The sequence below is a fragment of the Lepisosteus platostomus genome, chromosome 4 (genome assembly GCF_059453375.1).
Source record: "Lepisosteus platostomus isolate fLepPlt1 chromosome 4, fLepPlt1.hap1, whole genome shotgun sequence".
NCBI lineage: Eukaryota > Metazoa > Chordata > Actinopteri > Semionotiformes > Lepisosteidae > Lepisosteus > Lepisosteus platostomus.
The window spans coordinates 16,911,874-16,933,226 of record NC_142614.1 but is presented as its reverse complement, the minus strand read 5'-3'; the positions used below and the strand labels follow the sequence as shown (position 1 = coordinate 16,933,226).

The following is a 21,353-nucleotide window of genomic DNA, read 5'->3' as shown; positions in this document are numbered from 1 at the left end:
ATATTGTATCGCACTTTAAGTTCTCACTTATTTAAGCAAGAGTCTCTGCTGCATGTACAGTATACTGTACAAGTGATCATTGCCAAGCTAAAGAAGAGATGGAGATTATCTGGAAGTTTATAAGAGATGGTGGATGGATTTAAGAGGCCCTACAACTCCACAGGATCATGTTGTATTTTGTTTTCCTGCTTTTGGGCATCAACACATTGAGTGTGTCAAGTGACTGAATAAAATACTGTCATTGACTCATCAGCAATCTGGAGGATGTAGAGAGCTCTGGCTTCCCTAGAAAACAGGACACAGGAGGTGACATTGAGGCCCAACTCTTCAGAGGCTTTGTGTGTTGCGTGCATAAAGTATATTATACTGAAAAGGACATAAATCACAGGCTATGTCTTTTTAATGAAGATTGTGATGAGGCAGTCCTAAAAAAAAAAAAAAACTCCCATGTCTACATGGGAATCCTGGCTGATTTGAAAGAAACCTTTCTGGTGTCAAATCAACACACCTATGTCAGCAGCAGCCCTTGTTTCAGTAAATATTAACTTCTGAAATTATGCATTGTTCTCTTCAGTAATCTCTCTCTCTCTGACAGAGGGCCAGGATCGTACATCGTTGGGCAAATGCACAGGACAGTGCCAAATTGCATTTAACAGGCCTGAGAAAGAAGCTCTTAAGATAAATGCTGGCCCTGTGCCTTCATCTCAGCAAAAACAGTTGCACCCTCAGTCTTTCCAGTTCACAGTACAACATAAGAAAAACAGAGGAATAAATTAACATATTGACTTTAGCCCGTGAAGTGATGGATGACTGTCTACAGTATGCCAGAACCACTTAAGAATTAAATTTGTTTTTAACTTAGCTATTTTTCTATTTTGACAGCTTGATTTTGTTCATGGACTCAGGCAACATGATCGATTTCTTTAGGACAGGCTTTTTTACCACTGTATTATATTCAATAGCCTTCATGGAGGTGAAGAAGGGATTCATGTGTTCAAAGTAAACACCTGCCCAAATCTGAAAAATTCTCTCTTCCTACAGGCTTCACTTTTTTCCAACATTATAAATTGATATTTAGCTTTTCTCTGGACTACAAAAAACAACTAAATTCAATCAATAAATTATAAATTTGAATTATTTATAAGATTTCTTCAGAAAGGTATCATTCTTTAAATATTTCACTGCCTTTTGGTATATTGTTTATTACTTCCAGAACAACGTTGAACATTACCCTTGTGGCACTAAAAACACAAGTGTCTGACAAAGTCATTTTTTTTACCATTAAGCATTTATGTTTAGATTTGTGTACTTGAGAAGAGATTCCATGTATCACACTGTACATTACCAAATACTGTATTTCATCTTAATATAAATACATTAAGACAAGAATTTAGAGCGTCATTTAAACTTCAATAAGTAATATATTGATGTAAAATAATTGATTCTGTACTATCCAGTTTTTGTAACAAGTTGATAAGTTAATTTAGGCTACTTTGTAAAGGTGTCCATAAAAGCAGTTTGCACAGTTATCTAAAATTACTTGAAAGTAATATTGTGTGATCTGCTAATACAGCGAGAAATAAGGAACATACGAAAAGTTACTGAGAAGAGGAGGCCTTACTCTTTGGTTAACTGTAACTTATTGAAATGAGGAGACTATTACCAACTGAAAGAGGTAAGCTTGGTAACAACAACATTTCATCTAAAGCAGTATCTGCTTTTTGTTCATTCTAAAAGACTATTCTCCTACTACAGCCTTGGAAAAGACAAAATTAAAAATAATTTCAAATCACTACTAGTATAAGTTTTGGGATTTTCCCTATGAAAGTTAATTTCTCATTTGTACTGAGTAAAAAATGTTGAAAACCATCATATAATGTTTAATCACACAGTAGAAACACTGACATCCTCTTTTTTGTTAATTGTGTGAAAGAAAAAAAATGTACCCTGGATACATTTCTGTAACAATTGGCAGGTAGGAGGTATGGATCCTGTGCAGGACTCAGGAGAGAGAGAGAGAGAACACCAATCCTAATCACTTAGCAAAACCTATACCAGGAAGCAAGCAAGGAGGTCAGGAAACAAGAAAGACAACCAGAGAGCAACAATCCAAAACACAAGGCAAAGTCAAAAACGAGAGGCAGGGTAGAAGATCCAAAACTGAAAGTAAACTAGTAATAATATAACGCGCATTTGTGGATTCTCTTAGAACTCAGAGCATACTGTATATCATATCACAAAGGAAAACTAGAAAACCAGACAGGAACTGTTTATTTAGTGAAGACCTTACGGTCTCAGCAAACTATTTTTCTGAGGATATAACCTAAAATTGTATATAAATGAACAGATGTATTAGAAGGTTTTAAAATTTGAAATATGTTAAAAACTTTTACAATTCATTCTTCCAAATGCAGTGCATAGCAGCAACTTATACGTCTTGTTAAAATTATTTTTTCTGCAATTATCTAAGTAGTTTTTTTAAACATGGAAAATGTATATTGTGCAAGTGATAGCATTTACTCAAGTACCAAATTAGCTCTATTTTTGCCATCATATACTGTAGAAAATAACATAACATAAGTTTAACAACCAGAAATGGGTTCTGGTGTTTTGATAAATCCAACTGTTTAAACAATTATCTCTCCTAATGAAGATATTTAACCTGAACAGCTGTATGCATAACTATATTATAATGTATATACAGTATATAGCTTGTAAAAATCAAAAGGAATATAATTATAAAGTTGTAGGTACATCTCATAATGTACTGAATATGATTTCAAATTAAACATAAGTTTCTAAGTTATATAAGTACAAACAACTGCACATGTCTTTAAAATATAAACGTGGAATATAAACACCTGCACAGCAAACTTACAGCATAGCCCAGGATGTTTGCTTGTAAAGAGTGGAACCCTTGGTGATATCTATTCAAATATTCGCAAAGGCACGGAAGAGCTAAGGAAACAGTCAATCTAAGATGTGATTGGTAATTTAGCTCAGTTGAAAGAAAGATAATTTAATCAATATAGCACTTGAGGAATACCCAGCTGTGGAATTATGAGAAGGACGCCAACAGTTACAGTATTCAGTATGACTTCTGTATCAAGCTCCCACATTTTATAATAGCAACCTCACATGTACAATAACATGTACCTTTATTAGAACATCTCACGGTATAACACGTATTGAACATTGCACACACACTCAGATGTATTATTTTACTGTAGAAGGAATTAGTGATTATTTTTTCAAACTATTCTTAAACATCTAAATTTATTTGTGAAGCAATTTTTCACTTTTCAACCTTAACTACTGTTTAGTGGTTCTGCTGTGGCAGATGGCTTCCATACTAAGCCCAAGTGGGTTCTTAGGAATGAAAAGCGCTATATTAAATTCAATAAATTATTATTACTACAAACCTAACGACACTTTGTCTTGGAAAAATGTTAATTGCTGTAGTACACCTAATAATGATTCTCTTAATTTTGTAATGACAGCCAAAACCAATTTTCTTAAGAGTCACTTAAAAGTTTTCACCACTTGTGCCTTCTTGTTGAATAATCCGAATTCTGACACGTTTTCAGCTATTTCTGTGCTATTTAAAATGCATAAGATCAATTCTACAGGAGCCATGGTGTGTTCCAGTACAATTGCCCTCTATTATGAAGTAATTTAGAAATACCACATTTGTGACTGAATCAAGAAACATAAAGCACTGCTATCCGAAAACACCAGAACCGTGGTTTTCAATACATACAATGAAAAGTTTCTGTTCTAACAACTTTGATATTTTAGGTTCTTTGAGTGTACAATTTTCTCAGTGAGAAGCCAAAGGGATACTTCAACTGATCAGTTTTGTGTGATTTTAATTATGTACTGTGGATGGGCTTTAAGTAATCAGTTTGATTGCTGTGCTGTCCCTAATGTGTGATGACTGTTACAATAAAAATGCAATAACATTTCCACCATAATAACATCTGTTTTGTATTTCTTTAACAACAAAGTTTTTTTAAAAAAAGACCAGTCTTTCGACAAATTAAGCAATCAACATGGAGAACCTGATAAGCTGTCAACATGGGAACTCAGCAGGAGGCAGGAGATCAAATACTAATGTGCGGAGCAAACCAGAGAAGGGAGGAGAGGGAACAGGTGCAGAGAGATCTCGTTAGCAGCTCTTGGACCACACAAGGCTAAAAATATGTTGCCTTAAAAAAACTTCCCTTAAAAAAGGGCTTTTATTTTCTCTCATACCAAGCTAGCCCTACAGTTGTCTTGCACAGGTCATGGGACTGGCTTTTAATTATCTCCATGGCTAAAACATTCCTACTGGCACAGTATGTATTCTTTATGTGCACCACCCACTCCCTGGCATCCACAAACTCCACCCCAGGTTCACAAAGGCACCAAGAGCAGCAGATGTAGAGATGAAACTGGGTAGTTGGTGAAAATCTGGGAATGAAATCCCATCGTTTTATGATATACAGTAAGACCCTCATATCATTTCAGCTTAGCACTCTGCTTATCAAACACAAAGCACATCAGTGAAAACAAACACAACACATTCATAAATGTATTTCTATTTTTTATTTCTTTATGGCTTGTCACTCTGACGTTTTATCAAACCCATAAAAATAAGCTATATGAGCTAAGATGTTATTTTGCACTTTTACTTTTAAAAAGCATTTAATAAAGAAGATAATTTCCTCCATGTTATTCAATGAGTGGATGCCGAAAAAATGATAGGCATTTCTAAAAAGAAATCTGATGCTTGGTTTTCCTTTATTTTATAATCATTAGGAACAAATATGGATGCTATAAACAGCTTTTCATTCATGACTACAAATGTTTAAGAAACATGTGTTTATTTTTTATGTTTTATAAAGACTAGGGGCTTATTGACACTCTGTAAGCATTCTTTTGAGGAAAGGAAATGATTCACAAGCTTAAGAAAGACAGTGATGGATGACTTATTGGAGCTGCATCTCTTGCAGATGAATCATAGGTACTTTTTCTATTACTGTGAAGCCAGAAAGATGCTTCTTTTCTTCATTTAATTTTTCATATTCTCTGACTATAGCTACAAACTTGGAATTATTCTTTGCAAAAAACTTAGACAAAGTGTTACTGTAAACTTGAATGACCCATGATATTATGATATAACTGGAAGGGAGGGAATAATTAATTTAATTGAAGCCCACAAAACATTTATTAAATTGTTTAGGTTTTCCTAAATCTATTTATTTCTGGATTGTATTGCATCATTCCTTTTCCTAATAATAAATTTAATTTCTCTGCTTACATAACTAGATGCCAGACATTTTATGTAACTATAGATTACAAATTAATTATTATATTTTTGAAGTATATTATTATATTATTTATATATAGATAAATATTATTATATTATATATTATGTATTATTTCATTTACAGTATTTTCACATTAAAAAAAATATATATATATTTGCTCTGTTCTGGAATCAGAGAAGAGTCCAGATACATTCGAAACCTCAATGGAGTGTCCTACATTGATGAGCTAAAAGAACTGACTTTTTCCAGTCTTGAGCAGACAAGACTACGAGGGGACCTTCAAGTCTCATTTACAGTCCATTGACAGTTTTTGAATAACTGATTGAGTACTGCTTGTAATTGTTTTCAGTTCTTTTAGCCTGTCAGTGTAGGATATTCCTTTGAGCTCCTCACTGAACTCATTCCATAGCACCACTTTCTTGTATCTTGGTGACCTACTGTACCGTATATTCTAGACAATATTTAAATTCTATGCTTTTGACTATACATCCTAACATTATTTTGCTTTCCCACATTGTCTTGGAGATGTAATTGATGCGTCAACACCTATATCTTTTTATAAATAGCCTTCTCAAGTTCAGTGTTTTCCATTTTATATTTGTAGGTTATGTTTTTGCTTCCTATGTAATAGAACTGAGGCTCTCATCCAGCCATTTCTTGAAAGAAGTTATAGTTCCAGATTTCCTCAATTCTTTATGTAAAGTAATTCTTCCTGTTCTCCATTTTATATACTCCCCCATAGGGAGTGAAACAGAGGACCCAAATGTGTAAGCTAAGGGGAAGCACTTTAAAAACTGGTACTTTTAAAGCTGAACAATTTAAACAAAATTCTTTACACAAAGGGTTGTGTAGGTGTGAAAAAATACACCCAGCAATGTTGTGAAAGCCATTATTCTGGCTTCTTTCAAGCAATGGCCAGATGAGATGTTTAGATCAATTATGTTTAACTTAATTTGCATGCTTTCTTATTTTCCTATTGGGTATATCACACTCATTTTCAATCACATCATTATAAAATAGAACGATATCACTTTATACATAAAGTTCAAAGGGGTAAGAATCAGAAGTAACAAATAATATCAAATGGTCTCCCCTTCTTTGTAATATCTCTCTGTGCTCTTTTGTTTCTACCTTATTGCCATCAACCTATGAAAACTCCAGCTGATATTGGCCATGAAGTTGAAACATATATGTTATGTCTGATGCCTTGATATCTGTTTTTAGTTCTAACATATTTTGTCTACAAAGAGAGTCAATAAGTTATGAAAGAGCTGAAAGAATAAGAACTTTAAAAAATGTCTTATTGAGTGGCAAATAAATATCCTTCCTGAGATACGGATCTTTAAAAAATCAACTAGCCTGCTCACCAACTCTTGTAGGCCTTTGCTGCAGCTCAGAAAAGAATATCAGTTTCATTTCAGTACAGTATGCTGATGTTTATACAGTATCAATCAATTCTTGGCCTGCACCATTTTTTTTTACTTTAAAAGCTATTATTTTATTAACTTCATTAGCTGATTGCTGATTGATTCCCAGCATTTCAAAATCCCCAGCCAAACAAATGACAGCTCCTGAAATCAGCTCCGTCCTGGGTCTGGTATCACCTGTTCTTCACCAATAGCTCAGAAAAAAGTAATGGTTTTGCTTCGGTCTCCAGCCAACAGAACTGGCCCTAGTGCTGCTGTGGTCCCAAGGCTATTTCTGTTATTCTTCAGTTGGCCCAGTTTTACCTCTGCAGTAAATACTCTTTGCCTAAACACTGGGCCCCAGGCTGCTTTCCCACTTCCTTCCTCAGTTCTCTGGGTTTTCTCTAGTCCTTGGGTAAGGACCATATGGGGCTGATTTTAAATGTACCCAAACAGTTCATGTAGCATTAATTACAAGCCTTATGGGAATTCTGACTCCATATTCCAAATTGTTTTATGTTGTTGCTATTTGTTTTCTTAAGCAGTAATCCTGGGGCTTCCTGCTGTATTGATTTTCTCAGTGCAATGAGTCTGTTTCTACTTCTCAGCAGCAGATTTTCCTTTTGTCTCTGCTTCCTCTTGCTCCTCATCTGGAACTCCAGTGAACCAACAAGATTTTTGTACAGGTGTGTTTAAGCACATGCACACAATCAGCTTTCTGCCTGAAATGCTGGAAACATTGCCTGGCATGTTTTGTTTGTTCCTATTTTTTGTAATTTTGAAGTGAAGACCATTGTGAATGATCAATGACAGAAAAAAAAGTCTGAAGTGCTCATTTTCATGGCTTCAGCATTATGATTTCAAACATAAGGCTGAAAAACTAAGGGCAAATATATATATTTTTATTAATTACTAGTACAGACAAAAATAACAGCTTGGCACATTTAAGACAGAGCCAAGCACACAGAAAAGCCAATGTCTACAGGCAAAAACAGCATCTGATAACATTTAAATTAAAAATATATATTATTCTGTTTTAACATAATTTTAAAACCCATTTCCACCTTTTACAGAACTTATTGATGTAAACAGTATATATATATTTTTTATTAAATATACTTACTGCTCCAGGATCTAACAGGCACATCCTCAAATACAAATCAGCAGAGAGTTACCAGAGCCCCTCTGCTTGACCTGGAGCAGATAAGCCTCAGCAAAAGCTCTTAAAACAGCACAGATCTCTCCAAGAATTCTTTGTTGCCTAAAAAGCAGGAGGAGATCTTCTATGCACTTTAGCATAAAATAAAAACTTAATCTGCTTCGCGCAGTTTAAAGGCTGAGTTTGAAGTCTCAGAAAATCACTCCACCTCCTACTACATTCTTAACCCTTGTTTATTAATTGTACTTACTTTAACTCTTCTCTTTGTAAACCCCTTCTTATTGTAAACTGCTCTGAGAAGCTACTTTTAAAGACATTATAAAGTTTATTAGTAGTAGTAATATCTAACTGATGTTTATAATTGAACATTGAATTGGTGGTATCATTTGGTGGATCACACAGTGCAAGGGTACCTGTGCTTTTAAAAACGTGGGTGGATATTTTTTTGTGAAATGAGTTGCAAATTGAAAGCTGTTTTTTAATGAAGTGACTTTTTTATATGAATAGATTTTATTATTCGTTGCAGTACATTAACGGAGCTCACCAATAAAAAAAGAAAATCATCCAACTAACACCAATATAATAAACTGGTTGAGAGTTTTGTTGGCCTTATTTATCAAATATTCTCTTGCTACAACTAAAAATGTTTGCACTGGAAAAGGAATTTTCAAGTTTACTTTCACATTGGAATATAAGCAAAAGTAATATTCTAGTATGTCTTATTTTTACTACTCAACATGGTATAAGAAAACAAATATATGAAACAATATCCTTCTTTCAAAACCTGTATCACATAAATGTATTTATTACAATATAATGTAAATGTGTCCTTCATTTAGTGTAAATACCTTAAGAAACTATTTTTCCCCATGACTGCCCCATCTTTTCTATACAATCTTTTCTATTTATAGAATGATTCCCATATAATCTTCTAAAAGTAGATACAAGTAGTGAAAAGGGGGCTAATATTATTTTTATAGTAACTTTATTAAACTGTTGAGCAAATTGTGTAAAAATGCTCTGTAAATAAACCATTTTAAAGAAATTTGGTTGCAAACTTGGTCTTGAACATACACAGCTTATCCTCTATTAGCTGTAATGTCTTTCCTCCCAGCAATGAAGAGCTACGAGTCACATAAATTTAATCAAGCACTAGAGGTCCAATGAATGAAAAGAGGAGAGTGACCTGTTACATTCCCTAACTTAAAGGGATGTCTTACTCTGATAGGTTCATACAACTGGATCTTTTTAGTCTTGATGAAAGATGACTGTAAGTGAGACATTTGATATAAAATTATCAAGGACTCTGACAAAATGTCTAAGTGGTTCATTAGAATTAAACAGTTTTATTCTTATGTGGCATTTTGTTTATTTCATCCTGCCAACTCAGAATCCCATAGTATTGTGTTCAAGTGTTTAAGCTGTATTCAATGTAGCAAACAGAGGTGAAAGACTTAATTGGAATGGAGTTTTAATTGCTCTCAATTATACATTTTATAAAGCAATATAAAACAGGTCCCTATACACCAAATAAAGTTTAACATTATATTTATTTGAGCATATCATATTTGCTTTTAAACATTATCCAGAGTGATAGCCATAACATAAACCTACTGCAGTCCCAGCAGAGTAATAGTAAAAACAAAAATTAATTAATTAACAATTCATTTTCCTTTTCAGACTACAGCTTAATCCCTCCCAGTGTACATCCCAGACCGCTGTGAGTTCTGATTTTGCTTATACATATTAGTTTTATGCTCTGAAAGAAAGTAAATACTTCTCCTTTATAATAACAACCATAATAATAATAATAATAATAATAATAATAATAATAATAATAATAATTATTATTATTATTATTATTATTATAATACTTTATTATATATAGCAATGAACAAAAATAGTAATAAAGGATAAAAACAATGAGCACAAACAAACTCAAATGATTAGAAATGTAGTAGAAAATGCAAAGAGCACACAGACATAAATTACATAAAACAACAAGTTTGAAAAATAAGGTTTTGAGTTTGGATCTGAATGTGCTCAGCGGTAGGTGATATATCTGATTGATATATTGCTCCTTGGGTAAAGAATTCCATAGCTTTGGGGCATAGCAAGAAAAGTCCCAGCTCTCATAGAATGTAGGTGAGTTTGGGAGACAAACAGGAACCCAGAATTAGATGAACGAAGATTGCTAGGTGGGGAGTAGGAATATAATGAGTGAATAGGCACTGAGGTGCCAACACATGTAGAACCTTAAAGGTGAGCATGAGGATTTTAAAGTCAACATGAAATTAACAGGAAGCCAGTGTAAGGACTCCAAGACAGGAGTAATGTGATCACTTGCGTGCAAATCTGATTCTGGCTGCTGATTTTTGCATATACTGTACTAAACTTTGTTTAGTGTGGATTTTCATATCCCAGCATTGCAGAAATCAACTCTGGCTTTAGATAGCCGAAGGGAGGTGCTGGATCTTGTTGCAGTTTAAAAGAAGAAGTCATCCTGGATTTTATGTCAGAGATGCAACGAGAGAGTGCAGAAAAAGTTGCTTTAGTGTCAGGTTTAGTTTGGGCATTTAGTAGATTTGAGTATCATCAGCATAAAAATGATAATTCCACCCATGTTATTTTAATAACTGTTCAAGTGGGAATATATACATGTTGAATAGTAGGGGAGCCCAGTACTGAGCGCTGAGGAACACCAAAGTGTTGGTGAGCAGTAAAGAGTTGAACCATTTAAGAGCAATGTCAGAGACTCCAAACACAGTCTCAAGACAAGTTACTAAGATGTCATGATTAAGAGCGTCAAAAACAGGGATAGGGATAGATGGAGAACTGAAAGCAGCAGCAATAAACAATAACTCGTTAGCAAATTTAACAAAGGCGTTTCAGTGTTGTGTAATTGTCTGAAACCAGATTGGAGGGGTTCGAAGAGCTTGTTTTCAACATGCCCTCGAGAGACTTCTGTAGTAGTTGGTATGCAAACTGGTATTTGGCAATAGCAGCAGAAATTGCTATGCTGCATTGATTTTATTTTTTTCCACAATAACTGAAAATGAAAAACAGCACCTCACAGTTGGAAACTTTTATATTGAGATTTCCATCTGAATGTTCATTATGCTCACGCCATACAGCAACCAGCCCACATAAAAAATGCACTCATTGATTTACTTATTTAATATATATTTTGAGATGGGCTATTCTGATGTTATAGCAAAATAACACTTGTTGGTGTTGTTTATAAGGAATTCCAGAGTGTGCTGTTTTGCTTTGGAACATGCCATTTCTATTATGCAAAAAGGAGCCCCAGCATAATGCAGTCTCTGCCAAAATCAATTAATATCCTCTGAAGGTTGTATGCTGGGATACTATTTGCATAAAAAAGTACATCAATTAGGTCTATGTTAATTGTAAATGCAAAAAAGATGTAATATTTTCCATACAATTTACTGTAACCACATACAAGACCCTCTGAGATTCAAAACAATACGAGTCAGAATTTCAAAAGTTGTATTAAAACTTATAATAAAAGTTGCAGAAATTGTCTATATTACTGAGACTTGTTTATACTGGTGGCCTACTAGGTAATTCCTGTAAAACAGATGAATTGCCCCAAACGCGAAGCCCCGATTGTCTTGAAGGTTCCATATCAGTGAGTGTTGCAGTTCTTGCAAAGAAATCACAACAATCCATGAACAATAATGGCAACATCTCAAAACACTTCATACCATAACAGACAATAGATCATGTGATTGGTATACCTGAATAAAATGTTAAGCATTCAAAAATTTTCTAGTGGTTTGAAAGAGTTTTATTATTTTTTCCCCTTACTAGGGGGAAATTTTTGCTCTTTGTGTCATGGTTTGAGAGTCTTGAATTTGAATCCCCTCTCTCCCTTCGGTTGTTTTTTCGAGAATGGGGCTTCCAATTCTAACTGTGTCTGGGTTGTTGTGGGGGTGTGTGGTGATACATTATTAAGGCTGAGGATGTGATTTCTGGTTTTTGCAATCGTTGATATTCTGTGCTTCTCTTTCACCTAGTAACGACTGTGTATGCTTTATCCACTCAAAACATTATTTCTCATTGACACTGAATTAAGTCTCTTTTAGTGATGACTAATATTGGTAGTCTGTCCTGAAAATGAATTCCACTTCCAAATGTGTCTACTGTTTAGATGTTTAATGAAATTTAAAAAATGAATGTCAATAGTGAAATCTATATATATTATATATATATATTTGCAAATGTGCTAATTAGGATTATGTGCTAGTCTCTTCTCTGAAGAGAAGTAAAGAAAGGCTGTTTAAACCTAAGGGTTTATTGCAAAGGACTGTAGGGTAATAAACTAGGAAGACTTTCTTCTTCTGTCTCAGCTTATACCCTTGTGATATTAAAACCACATTTCTGGAATCTCTAAACCAAACCCCTGCTTGAATGTGCTGAGATTAATGTGATGCTGGATGCTGATACAGTATGCTACTGTTGTGAATCAGACCAAAATTAAATGATGGAAATACGTGGCCTCTTGCATTTGTAGAAATAAATCTAATCTTTGTAAAATTAGTAAACTACGTTTGGTTTTCTATAACAAGCTCACCAACTCACTGATTCTGATCCCACTACAATGGAAAACAAACTTGTATGAAAATAACTGAATTTGTTGCTTGAACATCGTACCAAATTCCTTAGATGTTTATTTAAGCAGAATTATTACTTTAATGGAAGTCAACCCAGCCCCTGACTAACTTTTACAGTGCTGCAGTGAAAACCATTTTCTGTTGCACATTATTGCAGATACAGTATTTCTAACATGAGATCAGCACAATAGGTTACTGTTGTCATGTTATAATGTGCAGTTAAACTGCTCATTTGACCTTCTTTATCTGAATTTATAAATATCAGACATTCTGTGTGATCAGGGAAACTTTATGAATTTCCTATCTTGTCCTGTTTTTGAATTTTTTTAATTAATAGAAACCCGTGCAAAAGAAGGAATTGTTTAATAAGAAACCAATATTCAGTATGGAAATAAAAATGCAGCAGGACACAGTAACCTAGAAACATAAGAACATGGCCAATTAAATGAAAGGGAAAGTAATAACTGAATATGATGCACACAAAGTAATCAGTGATAGTCTTTCTTCAAAGGGAAAACAGAAAAACAGGAAAGAATACATTCTTGTACATTTTAATTTAAACAAATCCCAGTTTAAGGGTTAACAAAGCAAAACATGTTAGAAACAGGCTTCTAAATTGATTTAAATACTATATTATATATAGGTGATACTATACTGCATATATAATATACTGTCTTTTAACTCTGGGTTTGATAAGATCACAAAAATATCAAATGGTATCTTTGGGATATATCAAGTGAATAAATTTGATACCTTCTGACTTAATGAAATTGCTCATTTACAATTAGATCAAAAAGTTGAAAAAATATCCACACTAATTATTTGTTGAAGATTTTTTTTTCATGCAGATTTAAATTATGCTTTTGAGATTTTTGTTGAATCAATGCTCCTAGCAAACCATCAAAGAGAACATGGGAATTAGTGTTTTAATAGCCTAGAATCTTTCGTCTTATAAATCTCAACTAGAGAGTACTGAGAAATTGCATCATCACCTTTTAAAAGTCTAAGAATAGTGCCTTGAGATAAAAAAAAACAAGAAAAATGAAAAGAGCCAATTTGCAAGCCATTCACTGGTTAGCATTATAAGGCCTTAGCATTTATTCTGTCCACCTACAACTTTTAGGAGTGACAAATGCAACCCTGTTAATAATACTGCATTAAATGTCTTTTAAGTGCCTCTTTTCAGCTAATACCCTAAACATTACAAAAGGAATTTGTTCACATACAGTACTGTAGTACATTTCAGGCCAGGTCAGGGTTAGGGTTAAAAGAACCATCCAGTTTTGAAGCCATTTCTATATCTGCTTCCACATTAAATGACAAAATCGAAAGAGTTGACCTAATGAAGGAGTGTTCTTCACACTTGCAATACGACTCATTTTTTAAATACACATCCTGAAATGTGCAACATAATTGAAGCGGCCAAAACTATCCAAAACAAAAATGGGAAGATGGGAGAAAAATATCACTCTTCCGGAAGTTAACTCAGGCTCCAAAATACAACCTTGAGGTTAAAAAATGTAAAACTAGTGAGGGACTGTTAACTCTAACCCTAGGCGGGCTTTAATTCAGCAATACTGCAATCTGTCTCTGAAGCTTTCCATTCATCAGATTTGAAAATGTTCCTCAATCCCAAAAACATGAGCCTAAAACAATCAAATCCAGTCATAAAGGTTCTCGTACATTTCTCTTCGTTAAAAATGTATCTTCAATAGGGAGGTTTTCAATGAGTTTAAAAATTTTGTTAATACAGTATTTTAATGAGCATATCTGTATTTTGTCAGCGATCTAATGTGTCTGTCTTCATACATGTACTTGGTAGGATGAATTTAAAAGACTCCACTTACTTCTTTATCTGTGGTTTAATTTTTAATAGTCTCCTTCATGGGTCTAGATAATTTATAAGACATTTCACGGGTGACTACACCATAGACAAGAACCCCAAAGATGCTGTCAGAAATAACAAGGTTAACAAAAAGCTTTATAGTGTCTTTTTGCACTCTGAAAGCTAGTCCACTCATCTTTGTTGGTGGTGGTGGTCTTCCATCCACCTTAAAATAAACTTACAGTATCAGATAGGTTAAGTAACACAATAACACAGCATCTAAAATGAGTATGAAAAAAGAGATAAACCATGCACAGAAAATGCTGACATTATAACCAGTGTCACGGTTTACTTCCTAGAAAAAAAAAAAACTGCATTAAATAGATTAGACTGTCCAGAGAATAATGTAAATTTAGAAAGCATTTTCTTGTCATTATAAAACTTAAAAATTAATAAAGAGGAACAACTTGATTTGCTGCAAGTAAGTGATTGCAATTGTGGTGTTCACTTTGCACCCACAGCCTGACAGTCCATACAGTGTGTAGATGTTGTCCATACCAGCTCTGGAGCATCAATATCATACCAGCTGCAATGTCATTAGTGTTTGCAAGTACTGACTGTAGCGCTGGTGCAGGAATATAACACTGTAATATGAGCAAAAGTTTGTTTTAAAAGGTTTTGCATTCTTCTTGTACCAGTTCTTTCCAGGTTGTGAATGACTTATTTATGGCTCTGGAGGTCAAGGAAAGTCATCTTGGTTTTGTTGAAGGTTTGTGCAACACTTTAAGACAACTGTAGATTAAGCTGGTGAATTAATAATGAAATAAACCTTGCTCACTTATTAGGTTTAATCAATTAAGCTGCTTTTATTTAGCCAAAATCTGACAATTAGTCTGCAAAAATGCAGAATCATGTACAAGGATTTCAAGAAGGAGATGTTTATATCCCGGACAGAACAATTTCTATTTTATTTTTGGGAAAAGACTGTATGATGCTTTTCTGAGGAGAGGTATAAAAACAACAAAAATAATTTGCATTTTGAATTCTGGAATTGGACTTCATTGACATCTAGAGATATTACACTAGTGAGCTCTTGCCTTTCCCTTAGCTTTGTCTCCAGGAACTGTGGTGAGCCTGACACAGGGCCTGCTTCCGTGTCTCACTGTAGCATTTTAGCTGCCAGTAGGGCTTTCATGCCAAACTTCTGCAAAACTGATTACAGATAACAGTCTCTCTAACACGCCCTACAGTTCCTAGTCATTTGTGTCCCCCGCAATGCAAACACCTGCAGATAATTCCTATCTGCTCTCCTCAGAGACCATGATTCTTGTTCACAGGCAAGAACAAAAGCCAGATATGCACCTTATACAGTACATACAGTACTGACCTGCATAATTCTCTAAATGTTAAATTAAATGGCAAAGAAGCTCAGATTAAATCAAGGAAAAGAAAGAAAGGCTACCATAGAAAACTACCATAGAGTGACATTGTTGAACTTCTGTTATTAGCTGATGGTTAGCATTTTGACAGAATCTGTATTGACGAGGTCATGAATTGAACGAACTGCTGTATACAAAACAAATACATGACCGTGACAGTTTAGGATACTTCAACAACTGACTGGACAGCTTTTAGTGATCCATTAACTACTGTATTAGGATCTTAAGTAGGATGATCTGACTGCTTTGTTAAGTTGTTATCCTATGACTTTAACCTATGAAGTTATATGTCCTATGACTATATTCTCAGATACAATGCACACGTGGATTTTGCCAACAGTCCCAAGTCTGTCCAAGAAAAAGAGTTTAAACAAATGTCCAGATCCTAAATTGCAGCCCAATGTCATACTGTATTTACCTTATTTCCATATAGATGGATTTTGTGCCAGCAATTGAGTGATGCAATGAACACTCCCGGCTACAGCATGTGGGTTAGAACACTTTAATCTTTCCAGGCAAAACTGACACCCCCTCATTTTATGAAACAAAAAAAGCAGCAGAATTCTTTTCTCAGAAAAAGAGCTGTCAAATTTTCCCAAGTCAAATAACCACCTCCTCCACACTTTCCATGCAAGTTTAGCATAATATTTAAATGTCGACTGAAACTAGCCTTTGTCGATTATGAGTGATTTCTTTGTGGTGACATTTCACTAAACAGAGCTACATGAAAATGTCTCTTTGAAAATTCAAATAGTTCTTCAAGGAGAGGGGAAAAATGGTTATTGAGTTTGAATAAAATTAACCGGCTCTGGTGAAAGAATAATACTGTATCAAAAAAACTTCTAACACATTACGATGTAACAAGTGCTATAAAGTGTCCCTAATCAGAAGGAAAATGCAGAGAAATACAGAACTACAGTGTAGAAAGTAGTAACAAGTAAACTCCAAGTGCAGGAAAAATTTTACACTTTGAAATTTCTTTTCAATTAATATTTAATATCTAGTTCCAAATTAATTATCTGCAACAATATGCATTCTAGGGCAGCATGGTGGCGCAGTTGTTAGCATTGCTGCCTTACTGTCCTGGGGCCCTAGGTTTAATTTCCTGCGGTGCTACAGTATGTATATGGCCTTTATATCTTCTCTGCATGTTCGCGTTGTAGTTGACTAGTTGACTTTCAGCTGGGATTTAAACTAACTCAGTTATTTGCATTGTTAAGCGCCTTGGGGCAACCTTGTTGTGAAAGGCGCAATATAAAAATAAATTGAATTGAATTTAAGATGGCAGACTTCAGAGAAAATGCACATGACCAATTCAGGTCAATCTTCTGTTGGCTTAAAGCTTTCATTTACTGTCTGAATACTGGAGGTTCATATCTTCACGTAATTAAAGGACTACAACATTCACTTTTCAAGGCAGCAAATGTTGTTTTAACTTATAAAAAAAACAAGGTTTTTCATTAATTGGGGTACTTGAAAAACGTCTGTGACAATACAATTAATCAACACTCCCTACTGTACCATATAATTTAACTTAATTAAATACGTGAGGCATGTCAAGAGCTGAGTAGGGCATGTAAAGTGAAAAGACAATCAACACCAACTCACGCAGCTGCACCTATGATGAAATAATAAAGCAGCATGAATCAGTATAATTTTACCCCTCCACTCCAATAAATCTGAGTCCCTGGGAGAATGAGACATGTGCATTTCCAGCTACAGGGAACTGATGATAAATATAAACATGCCATCTGATTTGACATGTAGAAAAAGCACACTTGTACCTCAGGCACTGAAATCTCTGCCAAATTATTCCTTTACTTTTAGAGTAAATGTGAATTGCATTTGTAAATGGCAATACATTCTTTTGTCTTTGCTGATTATTTGTAAAGTAGTTCAAAGTAATGACAAAACAATAGTTAAGTTTTAAAAGTACAGATTCCTTGAGAGTTAACCTGTATGTACTGTATTTTTTACTGTATAGTTCAGTACAGAAAATGTTTTTTTAATTAAATATACCAGCAGTAAAATATGACAAAAGCAAAGGTTATCTGTCAATAATTAAGCAATGATTTCATTTAATCAGCTGACTTTTGTCAAAAAAGAGAAAAATACACAACTCTTCACTTTCTTTCAATTAATACTGTACTTAGCCTATGAGTTTGTAGATAAGATCTGGAGTTAACCAAGCACCTGCAGAATCCTGCGTCATAGGCATCACCAACAAATGATCTGACTTCAAGGGCATTTTCCCTACAGCAAACCTGAAAAATGTGAACGCACCAGAAACACTAAAAATGACAAGTGGTCCGGAGTTTGGGTAGTCATTGCAATGTATCAATGTCAGTACAGACAAATTCTGGTGACGGACAGTGGCAGGTGTTATTGAAGTGTGGTAACAAAAGGTACATTTGTTTTGCACAGAGCTGCAACGTACCATCCTGATGCCAGAATAGTATTGATAGAACCCCTGCAATTCTCTTGAATCATGGGCATGCTGCAACTAGCACAACAGAGAGGCCAAACTGGCAATACCAAACGAATGGCAGTAAACCAAAGGTACCATACCTTAAAAGTCTTCAACAGTAACCGCTGTCATTTTCCACCACCTGGTTTGGCCTGTTCGCTAGCAATTTTAGTCTGTACAGTAATGCTAGAACTGAACAGCTTCAAGTAAAGTATGTATTTTATAATTTCCTGCCTTTCTTTCTTCCCGATACCACACACAAGACATAGCATGTGTGGTGTCAGACTGGTGGCTAAGAAGGTCCATCTTTGCGTTTGATATACCTGTCTTTTGGCAGCCCAGCCTTGCTACTTATCAACCGCTATTCTGCATGTGAATTATGATATCATAATTGCATAACCCTCTTTAAAAGACAATCAAAAAACACTACTTGACAATAAATGGCCTTTGAGATTTTTAACCAGAATAAGCAACATCTTCCACTACTAGACACCACTCCTTAAAGACATTTCTCCCTATTCACTTTTGTAAGATATTCACAAATGAGAGTTTTTCTTTCCTTTTGACAGTGTCTCTCTGCACAAAGAAAGCAAAAACTGAAGTAGCTTTTTCCTGACTTGCTGCTAAGCTGCAAATATTGTCAATGAGGAACACTGAGTGGCCCAGCTACATCTACACACTTCTAGCATGTTATCCACCTGACGACTGCAATAAAAAGACTGAGAAAATATAGATTAGAGACAGCTGGAAAAATTTGAAAATTTTGAACGAATTACCCAGATGTCCAGGGAAGGTATAGCCTGCAAAATGCCTCACATGAAGTAGATACGCATGTTATGCTATCTGCGGTACAGTCACAGTCCCATCTTTCATCCGGTGTTTATCAGGTTAGGCCCGTGTTCATTTCAACCTCCTAAGGATAAAGCTGTTCCTGAAACTGGAAGAAGGGACTGAAGACACTGTTTGCATATTACGAAATTCTTCCAATAAATGAACAAGGTCTCACTCAGCATTACACAATATATTTATCACAGGTCTGCTATATTAGTTTTTTAAACTTGTACAGTATCTTGTCTCAGCTTATGTTCAGCCTCATCAAACCTCTCAAAGAACTTAGAGTTCTAAGTCCTTTTACTAAAGCCACCTACATGGAAAAAAAAATATATTTCTTACCCTTGCTTTTTTCACACTCCTGGAGATGACACTTCTGAAAGCTGTCTGGTCTGGTTGTCTTCTCACATAGGCTGTTGTTTTCTACATTCTTGGTTTCCTCATTCACACAATTCACAACCCTATGCTGAACCCCTCCACCACAGGTAACAGTGCACTGATATTAAAAGAAAAACAAGAAAACAAACATTTTGCTTTCTTGCTCGCAAGAATCAAAATCTTCTAGATATACACAGCTGAACCTCATTGCAATGCTTACTTGTATTTATAATCAAGGGTCAAAAGAGCTACGGAGCAATCATTCTTCACATGAACAATAAACATTTTGACACTAATCGAACATTTAAAATTATATGCCTTCTTTAATTAGATCTTAAGGCTAAGAGTTATTTTTTTAACCTCCGCATGTCCTCAGGCTTTGCATTTTTTGCATTTTTAAAATGATTTTTTTTTCTTCCCAATGCTCTGAAGAGGAAGCTTTCAAAAATGATTCAAATCCACCTCCAAGAAAAAGTGACATCAGGATAACTCAACCTGTTTCAGGACACACACAATGTAGTTGGTATCAGGTAACGTCTTAACATATTTGTTTTCCTCTGTCCTTCACAGTCAGCAACAGAAACTTAAAGACTACTTTTATAATATAGAATTTTTGCCTAAATCCCCTGGAGCTATAAAATAAATCTGAATCTCATTGCTAATTTCTTTCTTTTTGTCCTGAATTGATTTTCTTTATCAGACAAATTACAAGAGTTGGTTCTCTCTTCAATAAAAGACATCATTTTGTCTCAAAATACTCTTCATACAACACTAAAATTTTCATAGGAATGCTTTTATTTGAAAGTCATAATGTAGCTTTGTAAAGGATTTATGTTTGTGTATACATTTGCACTAAAAAATCTTTGAAATTGTTATTTGGACATAGGAGATAGTATAGCATACTTTTCACTGGAACACAACTGCTTTGAAAATCATCCTGTATGCATAGCAATTAATCATGCCATAGTCTATGCAATAATTGACCACAGTAATGATTTTTTTACTTTATATCCAGTAATGAATGGCTTCTGTTCACCTTTAATTGACTTTTTTTGAATTGACAGCGATTTGGCTTCCTGACAGACTAAGCACACTCACTCATTCACACTAAGAGTTTGCACCGACTTTATAAGCAGTGTTTTTGACTTTTCACTTTTTATAAATAAAAAAAAATTCACATTACTTACTGAATAGCAAGTAAGATCAATAATATTTAAATTGCTACAGACATGAAATAAGAACTAGAGACTTAAGGACTGCTTTCAGGCATTTCAGCTCAGCCCAAATCCCATTAACATCAGATGTACAAGGAAATTACAGCAGTAACAAACGTCTGCCCCATCAGTGCCCATGTTTGAGCTGAGGGGCAGATTTCGTCACAGCTTTTTAATGAGAAGCACAAAATAGTGTCAGAAAACATTATGGGGTTTGCGCTGACAGTGTATATAACTTTGATTTTGCACAATAGTCTAAACAAAGCATTTATTTGTTGAAAGAAAGTTAAGTTCAGCAAAGACTATAATAATGTATAATGTTGCTTTCTTAGCCCTATCCAATTTCTTGCATTAGGAATTCATCTTTTCGCATACCCCAGCTTGCTCTCCATGAGACACAGACACACAGACAGGGAGAGAAGCTTGGGGTCAGAGCGCAGGGTCAAACATTGTACAGCACCACTGGAGCAGTTGGGTTAAGGGCCTTGCTCAGGGGCCCAACGGAGTAGGATTCCTCTGCCAGCCACAGGATACGAACCAGCAACCTTCCAGTCAAGGCACAGATCCTTAGCTACAGAGCCACCACTCCGCCCATGTACAGTGGGTAAGCTGTCTGTCTGCTAGGCAATAATGGGCATGTTCAGATTAAATACATAGATTAGTGACTGAATAAGAACTGAATTTA

The 21,353-nt window shown here is 34.8% G+C and overlaps 1 protein-coding gene across 1 annotated transcript in view; it reads right to left on the bottom strand.

Moving 5' to 3' along the window:
• adamts12 (ADAM metallopeptidase with thrombospondin type 1 motif, 12) overlaps window positions 1-21,353 on the bottom strand; it is a 153,483-nt gene that overhangs the window by 3,337 nt on the left and 128,793 nt on the right. The window contains exon 23 of the mRNA XM_088628774.1: window positions 19,419-19,572. Within this exon, the coding sequence (XP_088484900.1) occupies window positions 19,419-19,572 (154 nt within the window). The remainder of the gene's footprint in view (window positions 1-19,418; window positions 19,573-21,353) is intronic.